General features: G+C 32.2%; 1 protein-coding gene across 1 annotated transcript; it reads left to right on the top strand.

Annotated features, from left to right (window-relative positions):
* Positions 1-361: 361 nt before the first annotated feature.
* On the top strand, positions 362-7949 carry Noa36 (zinc finger protein 330 homolog Noa36). Its single transcript, XM_072527343.1, has 5 exons — positions 362-616; positions 674-824; positions 1310-1541; positions 6305-6469; positions 7675-7949. The coding sequence occupies exons 1-5, from the start codon at positions 477-479 to the stop codon at positions 7884-7886; spliced, it is 900 nt and encodes a 299-aa protein (XP_072383444.1). The 5' UTR covers positions 362-476; the 3' UTR covers positions 7887-7949.
* Positions 7950-10375: the final 2426 nt, after the last annotated feature.

Raw genomic sequence — 10375 nt, 5'->3', positions numbered from 1 at the left:
CCTCCATGGTACAATGAATACCATGACGGACCTCTGCTTTTATTATTATATAAAAATACTCTATGAAATACTTATATGTATTAGATATTTTACAATGAAATAAGTCTAACTGACTGAATCTATAATAATATCATGTTCGTACTGTCGTAGGGTGTACTTATATTATCATAGACCATTTATAATTTAGTATGTGGACATGACACATATAATATTAACGTTATAATCTACTATTCCAGCGTCTTATTTTAGAGCTTAGAAGAAAATGTATAAAAATGTACAACTTATTAGTTATTTTTTCATCATAAATCATTGTTAAATAAATATTCGTACTGTTGACAGATAAGTGACACGTGATCAAATTTTTTTGGCATTGAATGATCATAACCTAAAAATTATACCAAGTTTGGAAGTTTTTGGTCCTTGACATTTAGGTCACTTATTAAAAATTTATTAAATAATTGTAATAAATTCTAAAGATGCCCAAGAAGAAAACAGGTCAGAGAAAAAAAGCTGAAAAACAGAAGTTAAGACAAAAAGAAATAAGAACTGCCAAAGAAAAAATTCCTTTAGCTGACCATCCTTGCAATATTTCCATGGAATGTGAAAAGTGCCATCGGTAGGTTGAATAAATTGCATTTGGATCAAGCAAAAAATTATTATTTATTTATTTTAGAAAGCAGAAAAGTCGTGCATTTTGTTATTTTTGTCAAAATGTTCAGAGATTGCCAGTTTGTGCTCAGTGTGGCAAAATGAAATGTATGATAAAAACTGGGGATTGTGTAATTAAACATCCTGGAATATATACTACTGGAATGAATATGGTGGTAAGTAACCTAAAAAAATATATTTTGCTTCTATAATGTTCTATTGGGACCATAATTTTCTTTGCCATTTGGATTAGTGATGACTTCCCGTTTATATTTCCAGCCGATTTAAGTTTTCTCAATTCCACTCCTTTTACAAATATAATTCACATTTCTATCTTTTGGCCTTCCTTCTCTATCAAATCTGATTATTTAGCAACCTTTCAAATCAAATTATTTTTATCTTTATCATGTCTTAACCAATTTAGGTTGTAATTAACTGTATTTTGGTAATACTTTTTATCATAGTGTTTTCATTTGTAATATGCATTTGTATATTAACTTTATTTTACTATGGAATTGACCTTTCAAGGGTTTTTTCTTAGAACATTCTAATATATCTTTTACTTATTAAGGTATAAACATTTTTCCTCAAGAACATGTTTTCAATTATTTCAAAAAACTGCAATTCCTAGTAACAGCTCATTTAAAAAGATTATTTACAGGGTGCCATATGTGATTTCTGTGAAGCTTGGGTTTGCCATGGTAGAAAATGTCTTCAAACTCATGCTTGCACCTGTCCATTGCAGGAAGCAATTTGTATAGAGTGTGAGCGTGGAGTTTGGGATCATGGAGGAAGGATCTTTAAATGTTCATTTTGTACTAATTTTCTTTGTGAAGATGACCAATTTGAACACCAAGCCTCGTGTCAAGTTTTGGAGTCAGAAAATTACAAATGTAAGTATACATTTTTTTGTTCAGTCTTGTACATTTTGATAATAAGTGAAAATACAATTTTTGCATTGTAATAGGTGAAAATACTTCATTTACAATATACCTGTATGTAATGTAAATTTGATATCAATAATTTAGGAAAAAAGAGGTAAATAAACTGGGAGTCATTTTATTTTATTGGTAATTGTAATAATAATATAGCAGAGCAAGAGTAATAACTAGTAGCAAATATAATGTAAAAGAGCAAGAGTATAACAACTAGGTGCAGGTAAGAATGATGAATTTTGTAGTAAAAACCAATGTTCTTTTCTATGGTCTGAGTTTGACACAAAAGTAAAGTTGAATTATCATCATCATCATTGGTGCTACAGCCCTATAAAAGAGCCTCAACCTTCCCAAGTCTATTACGCCAGTCAGTTCTATCCATTGCCAACTGTTGCCAGTGTGCTGCACCTATTTTTCTACTATCCTCATCTACACCATCCCTCCATCTGAGTTTTGGCCTACCCCTACTACTACTTCCCACAGGTTGTGACATAAGGATTCTTCTAGGAGGGTTGTTCTGCTGTGATCTTGCCAGATGTCCTTCACATCTTAGTCTTCCTATTTTTATATGGGATACTACGTCTTTACCACCAAATATATGTTTATATCTGTGATATATCTCGTAGTTGTACCTCCTCCAAACACCATTTTCACAGATGCCACCGAATATTTTTCTCAGGATCCTTTGTTCAAATATAAGCAGGAGGTTTTCATCTGCCTTGGAAATGGTCCATGTCCATGTTTTTTGGCTTAAGTTTCTGCTTCTCATATGTCTACTCAGTCCAAAATAGCATTGGTTTGCTAGGATTATTCTTCGCTTGATTTCTTCCATCATAATGTTCTCCTTGGTGATCAGGGAGCCTAAGTATGTGAATTTGTCCACCACTTCAAAGGTAGAGTTATGAACCGTGAATTGGTGGCCGATGTTTTTGGCTCTATTGTTGGGTGTTGATGCCATTATCTTAGTTTTCTCCTCATTTACTTGCAGGCCCATATTTTTTGAGGCATTTGACAAGGTGGTATACATTTCTTCTAACTTGCATATTGTGCGGGAAACTAGGTCAACACCATCTGCATATGCCAAAATTTGGGGTGATTTATTAAAAATGTTGAATTATACCTGAAATTATTAATAATAATTATTTCTTTTGAGATCTGGAGATATGTTATTAAACTTAGTGATAATTATAGAAGTTTTGTAAAGGATAATGAAAGGAAGAGGAAGTTGAAATTATGTTAATACAAGACAACTGCAGTATCCAGACTATTTAAAGACTAGAAAGTGAAATAACATTTTAATATCTTTATTGTAAGGTGAAACAGTGAGCAAAAGAATAGTCTTGGATGTATCTCAATTTAGATATTCTGATTTGGAGTTTTAAAATCATGGTAGCCAAGATTTTTGCCAACAAAAGTTCCAGTTTTGTAATTAAATATTTGAAAATAAGTAGGAACAGTATTCTTATAGAAAGAGATTATTTTGTGGCAGAGACATTATCTGAAAAAAATCCAAGATTATCATCGTGAAGGAAGAAAAATCTACTATTTAGACAAAACATTTTAAAGTTACAAACTGCTGACAAGCCTTTATTAAAGGGTTATCGTTAGGTCTTAAAATACCAGTAGGTAAAGGACGGAGACTCATTTTAACACACATAGGCAGTGATTTGGGTTTTTTGGATAGCCAATGACTATCATGAAGAAATGGATGCCTAAAATTGTGAAGGTTGCTTTTCGAAGGTTTTATTAAACCTTGAATCAAATTCTTTTGTTGTTATGGGCCACAGTTAACAATTGGTTAACCAATTACTGCCTGACAGGAAAGTTACATCATGAACTGACTCTCTCAAAAAAATATATTATTTGATGACAATATAGACCACAAAGGTCTGCTAGCTATTGCTATAGAAAACATCACACTAGACTCATGGAAAAATTGCATTACACATACTAGAAAAGAAGAAAGTAGATCTAGACACTAAAGTGGATGTTTCTGTTGAACCTTTAATTATCAATTTAACTAATATAGTGATTGCAATAGTTCTTCATAATCCAACAAGTTTTCTTCAGACTATAGTTAATATTTTGACATTTTGTGAATGTCAAGCTACTTGTCTATAAGGATTCATATAGTTATATGTAAATTATTTTTATTTACATACATGTCAAATTAAAATACTTATGTCTTCTATAACTCCTACATGAGGAGGTAAAATACAAACAAGCTTAAGTCATAAATAAGTAAAATTTCAGGGAGGGCGAAAAACTTGTAACTTTCCTCTGAAAAAGGATAAGAGATTAAAACACTTATTTCAGTTAGGGTAGCTAAAAAATAGTTTAAAAAATTGATTTTGTTTTAGCAATAAGACCTTTTGCATGAACTCAGTGGAAATAAGTCATTTTGCATGTAAAATGTTGTGGACATAAGATGATTTGCATATAAATAAAGTAAAAAAGCAATAAAGTAAAGGAACAAGGTTTTCTGAATGAAGTTCTATTTTTGTAAAATAATAATATAGGCCTTACATAAGTGAGAAACATTGCCATAATAGGTAGTTAATGCAACAAACAGTTTTTTAAATATGGAAGTCACAGCGCTCATTGTCGATACAGTCACTCATTACTTCCTGCTAATCACCAGCAACTGCTGTAGTGAGTTCATAAAAATCAAACTCTTATACCAACCAAGGCGTAGCCCAGAAAACATGTTTTTAAAACTTTGTAAACATCTTTGTCTTTTCTTTTTTGGTAACACATGAGAAAGGGGGAGTTCTTCCAGTCTCACTTGTCTAAGATTATTTTCCTTTTCTTTCTCAAAGATATAAAAGACTCTTTTCCTTCATACTTGTAGTTTTTCAAGTCTCTTACCAACACAATATTTTTGTAAGACTTTCCTTTTCCTTTTTTTCGAAGGTGTTCAATTTCTTTTTGTGTCTGGTAGCATATTGCAAATATCTTCAGTTCACTAATCGATTGAATGTCCTTATCGTATTCACTTAGCTTCTTAGTATCAAGAGGTGGTCAATCTTCTTAAATTAAAATTATGGGTTTTTTCGCAGCTGTGCTCTTCCAAAAACATGGTTGGCGGGTAAAAAACTATGTCTGCATACGACAAAATATAATAAAATCCTTTGGATTGATGTTGTATGTGTTTTTCAGGACAATATTATTTTTATTTTGAGAAACACAACCATCTCTAAACAACCTTAGTACAGAACAGCCCTAAAAATCAGCTTCTTTCAAATAGTTAAAGAGAGCCAATGATATTTCCACACTGCTTTTTCCTGCCTGCTTCTCTGTCCAAGTGCAGAACATGTGGTTTTGAGTTTTTAGATCAGTAATACAAAAGTTGGTTTTAATAACCAGTCCTTGGTTATAACCAAATTTGTCTCGTGCAATAACCTTGAAATGGACTTTTTGATTGTTACTGAATTTGTTGAAGATCAAAGCGAAGGCTAACAGAATGGAAAACATTCATTTCCATGTACTCATAAAACACCTTTGCTCTTCTTGAATGAATCCGTTTTTTACCCACTAGCTGCGCCTTTTCAGCAGACTGTGCTGGTGCACTTTTAATTTACTAATAACAGTGCGAAAAATCTTTAAATATACAGAAGATATACCAGAAACAGTTGGAAAAAAGTATTGTATTGAGTACTTTCACTTAGGTCCAGGTTTTCCCTTTTTGGTTTTGTTGTATGAATCAGACTGGCAATTATATTGTCTTGTCTTTTCATGTCTGGAACTTTATAAAACTCTTCTTTGTAAGCGTTAATGTAAATTGGCCCTATTTTTAGGCATGTGAAACGTTTATTGTTGTGCTTAAACGGTACAAAAACTAGGGCTTTTTAGGAGCTACATATGTAGTAATTTGTTCACTTGTCCTTTTTCTCCTGTAACTCTTCTCTTTCTAGTCCCTTTATTTCTTTCACCAACACTTCCATCTATTCCATCTATTATCCTGTAAATAATAAAATAATTACTAATTGTTTTTAAATACTTTGACAATAAACCCTCACATAACCTCAAATTTGTAAGACTCACTGGGTCAGCTGAGTGGCAGATGCAGAACTCCTATTGGTTGGTTGAAAATAATCTGGTTAGCATGGACCAGTATAGTGGAAATAAGTTATTTTGCATGAATCAGATAAAATAAACCACTTTGGCTACAACAGAACAATGCATTGGCCCATCTAACTGAACTTTCATTTTTGTGTGACTTAAGGCTGTTTGCATGATACCTCCTCACATATGTTACTAATTTTTAAAAGCTAAATAAGCTTCACATACTTATGTTTCAAATACATACAAAAACATAAATTTGGTACAAATACTTTTGGTACATTTAAATTTTTAAAATTCACGTAACAATGTAAACAATAGACTACCGTGTGTGCAATGAACATTAGGACCGCGTGATATATATCTCTCTAACTTGAGGCTTCAATTATCTACAGGTCATCATTGTCATGTTTTATGAGAAACTTTAAAAGGAGCCCGTTATTCTATGACTTTTTGATTGTATGTGAATTATTAAGATAGGAGTTGACACATTATTTATAATCACAACCTGGCAGTGTTGTTGTTACAACTCAATTATCATTTCTTAGAATTTAGGAAAAGGAGGTTGATGATAAGATAGTCATTGACCAAAATTTCTACTTTTACATATTCCGATTTTTGTTGTTCATGTATTAATTTTATAATTTTTCTTGTTTCAGGCCAATCTTGCAACAAACTGGGACAATATTCTTGTCTTAGATGTAAAACTTGTTATTGCGAAGATCATGTTCGTAGGAAAGGATTTAAATATGAGAAGAATAAAGCAATACCATGTCCCAAATGTGGCTTTGAGACATCTCAAACTAAGGATCTTAGTATGTCCAGTAAGTTTCTCTTTTACTATTATCTAATGATCAATTCATATGAAGGCATCAGTAATTGCTTTTATATTTTAAACCCCTTTTATAGTCTGGCTCTCATTAGCACATCAATATAAAATATAGATCTATATATATATATATATATATATATATATATATATATATCTAGTACATGATTTACATATTATAGCAAATCATGTGCTCCTCAAGGTATACAGAACATCAAGAATGAATCCATAGAAATATCTTTTCTGCAATTTAATAAAATCTTTGTATATCTCTGTATTGATTGAAAGTTTCTGGGTTGTGGCCAACATTCTTTGCTGTGAAGTTCCTTTAACCCTTGAGAATCCAGAGAAATCCCTTGAAATGCTACATATGGCCCATCCTGGTGTACCGAAGTGGGACCTTGTCACTTAAAGTGAGATCTATCGGAATCGTGTGGAGGCTTTCTAAATGTGGTCTCTCAAAAGGATGGGTGGACCATATAACAAATGATGAGTTCCTAAGGAGATCTTATATAAAAAGTGAATTGTTAAATCTCGTTAAGCAGCAAAAGGTTGGACCATATTCTATGAAATAGCAAATATAATGTCATCTTGATGGGTAAAGTTGAAGGTCGAAAAGGTCCTGGACAAAAGCAAAATTCATGGTTCAGAGACATAAGAAACTGGTGCGGCATACCTGAGGTCAAAATGATACTAAACAAAGGGGGAAAAGGGTCTCTGTATGTTCGACAATTAGTTTGAATGCCTACACACTGCATAGCATACAATATCCAAAGAAGAACGCCAACATTCGAAACAAGAAGTACATTCCCTTTTATTTATGTATTCTAGATAAATTTCAATCCAAATGTTTTCCCTTATCACAAGATGGTGAAATGACAGAAAAAATTTTTGTCTTCAAGTCTAAAAGATTATTAGATGTTCAGTTACTTCAGAAGTGAAGAAAAATAAGATTTTTTATGTTATTTTGACTTTTTATACTTTTATTTTTCTTCTGATTTAGATTTCATTTTTTATTATTGTTTGATGTTTGTAATTCCTTTATACATATCAGCACATAAGATGTGCTTATTTATAAATCATGATTTTCTTGGTTTATATTTTTCCTTTTTATTTACTTACAAAATATTAGTTTTTGATGCCTTCACTTTCATTATTCCAAACGGAAATTATTATGGTATTAAAAATCTATATTTTCAGCACGTAGTCACAAATTTGGAAGGCAAGGTCAATCTTCTGCTTACGATGATTATGATGATGAAGCTGGAGCAGGTGATTACGATGATCAGGATTATAATGATTACGATTATGATGACGACGACGACGATGATGATGATGACGATGATGAAAGCACTGAGGAGTCTTCCGAAGAAGACAGTGATGATAACAATGTTAGTAAAGATGACAAATAACTTTGATAATAATATATTTGTATATTGTACTTACTTGCATAATCAATAAATATATAAAATATTTTTTGTATTTATTCAAGTTTATTTATTATTGTAGCTTGTTAATATGGATCACTCAATATTTATTTTATTTGGTACATTTTCTTGTACAAATTTATTAGTTATCCAAAATTTTCACGTCACATGTCACAGTGTTGTTTTTTATATTAGTAAAATACCCCTCAAGGGGTGTCTTTAACATTGAAAAATATGATCCGAAAGATCAATGACCAGTTCTGTTATATCCTAAATTAATACTTAAAGCTATATTCATGTTTCTACAGGATCTTTCTTACTTACAGTAATTATTTATACAAGCGCTCGTGTACACTAAGCCGCACTATACTGTGATTTTGAACTATTCACTATACTAACTTGAAGGACTTCACCCCCTTCGATCTTCTTACTAACTATGTGTTATCCAGGAGTTAAGAGAGCCTCGATATTCACATATTGATGCAATATTTGCTCATGATTGTTGATACATTTACTTATTATTTCTTTAACAGTCTCCATCTTCAAGTCTCAGTGAATGCAACTGTTTTTAATTGATGGGGCATCAACGCTTCTCCTTAATAATTTGTTCTGAAAGTGTTGTATTTTTATAATATTGTTCTTGCTGGCACATGACCACAGCTGAGCAGCGTATGACCATACCGGTCTGAATATTTGTCTCATTCAATTTTATCTTCCATTTTTTTTTTCGTCTAATCATCTATCTTGTTCACTGAAGATTGTAGATTTCTTACAGCTTCTTCGTGATTACTTGTCGCATTGCCAGAATAGCTTTGTCGTCCGCAAAAGTTGTGATTGCTCCATTTTTGAGTTCACACATATCGATTTTGACATGAGTAGAGAACTGGGCCTAGCACACTACCCTGCGGTACTCCTGCCTTGATTTCCTTCAACATTAAGTACAAATCCTGCTGTTTTATTCTAGTATGACTCTAATAATTGTGAATACTCCTCGGTATTGTTTTATTCAATTTATGGATAAGGTTTTCATGCCATACTTTATTGAAAGCTTAGCTCATATTCAAGAAGATCGCTGAATAGACTTATTTTTCCTCTACTGCTCTTTCAGTATATAATTCTATATACTTGGTCTATCATTGAATGGCTCTAAAACCAAACTGAAGTGTTGGAATTAATCCCTTTTCTTTGATAATGACCTTCAGTCTTTTCATATAATTTTGAAAGTACGGGCAATAATGAAATAGGCCTGTAGGATAAGACCTCATTCGGCAGCTTTCTGGTTTATCAATCATTATGACTGGTAAGATTTTCCACATTTTGGGAACATACTAAGTCTAAATAATGCATTAAATAAGTATGTAAGCTTAGTGATGCCTTTCTTTGGTAATTGTTTTAATATTTCCCCTGTTAAAATCTTACCCTGGAGCTTTTTTGGGATCGATATTTCCTTTTATTTCATTGGCAATTTCTTTAGTATTAGTAGGTTTTATTTACAAGAACTGTGGTTCAAATCTATTCACATTGACCAAGTCATTTCCATTGTTTGGTTGAAAGATGTTTTCGAGATGCTGTGCAAATCGACTGGCTTTTTGAGCACTGATTTGGGCCCAGCTTCCATCATTGTTTCTGACTTTATGGGTCATGTAATGTTTTTGTTATGGATGTCTCCTCAGCATAACACGATAACCAAACTTCTAAGAGGTTGATTATGAAGACTCTGATTAATAAATCTTCGTCAAAGCCGATACCAATTCGATGTTAACGTAATCGCAGATTGTGGGTTTGAAAAACTTTATTTGAGCACAGTTACAAACACTTTTATTTTACAATTTGTGTTTAACAAAATACCAAGTTTAAAAACCTGTCCCCTTTGCTATGTCTAATGATAATGCGTGGTGAAAGCGAAATCATTTTACGAAGCGCGTGATGATCGTCGTGGGACGTATTTTCAGACTTCTGACTGAAATTGTGAACTAATTGCATATAATGTAAGTGGGGAGTGAACTGGGGAATAGCGAGTAAGTTTAACCATCCAACTTAGAATGTGAGAATGCTCAGAAGCAGCAATTTATAGGGAATTGTAGTAACGGTCTGTAATGAATCTTTTTAACGGTCCTAACCAGTATTTTTAATGGGCCTTTTAGTTTGTACATTCAAACTATAAAACGTTTTTATGATCGACTTTTAAGAAACCTTTTAGAGCGATAAAAAATACCGGTAAGTAATTTATAGCTTACCATTAGGTATTATTTATAAAGAAATATATTAGGACCATATTAAGAAAGAAATATGTTTTGGCGATATGTTACAAGGCTGCAACAGTATTTGCTACTTTTTTTCAGCCTAGTTAACTTCCTAAGGTAATTTCCTTCTCTCAAAAGTATATACTGTGATTTCTATAACGATATTTTTTTCTTCTGTCCTAATAGGGATGATGAATACTGTTCCATGCTGTTTTGGTGAACAATTCAACT

This window comes from Diabrotica undecimpunctata, chromosome 3, assembly GCF_040954645.1.
Source record: "Diabrotica undecimpunctata isolate CICGRU chromosome 3, icDiaUnde3, whole genome shotgun sequence".
NCBI classification, from domain to species: Eukaryota; Metazoa; Arthropoda; class Insecta; order Coleoptera; family Chrysomelidae; genus Diabrotica; species Diabrotica undecimpunctata.
Note: the sequence above shows the minus strand (reverse complement) of the source record. Positions and strands in the feature narration are given on the sequence as shown.

Bases quoted from the DNA above. Each gene is read 5' to 3' on its own strand.
- Noa36 (XM_072527343.1), top strand. From the start codon at position 477: ATGCCCAAGAAGAAAACAGGTCAGAGAAAAAAAGCTGAAAAACAGAAG. The intron at 617-673 runs GTAGGTTGAATA...TATTTATTTTAG, and splicing joins GAATGTGAAAAGTGCCATCG to AAAGCAGAAAAGTCGTGCAT. The intron at 825-1,309 runs GTAAGTAACCTA...GATTATTTACAG, and splicing joins CTACTGGAATGAATATGGTG to GGTGCCATATGTGATTTCTG.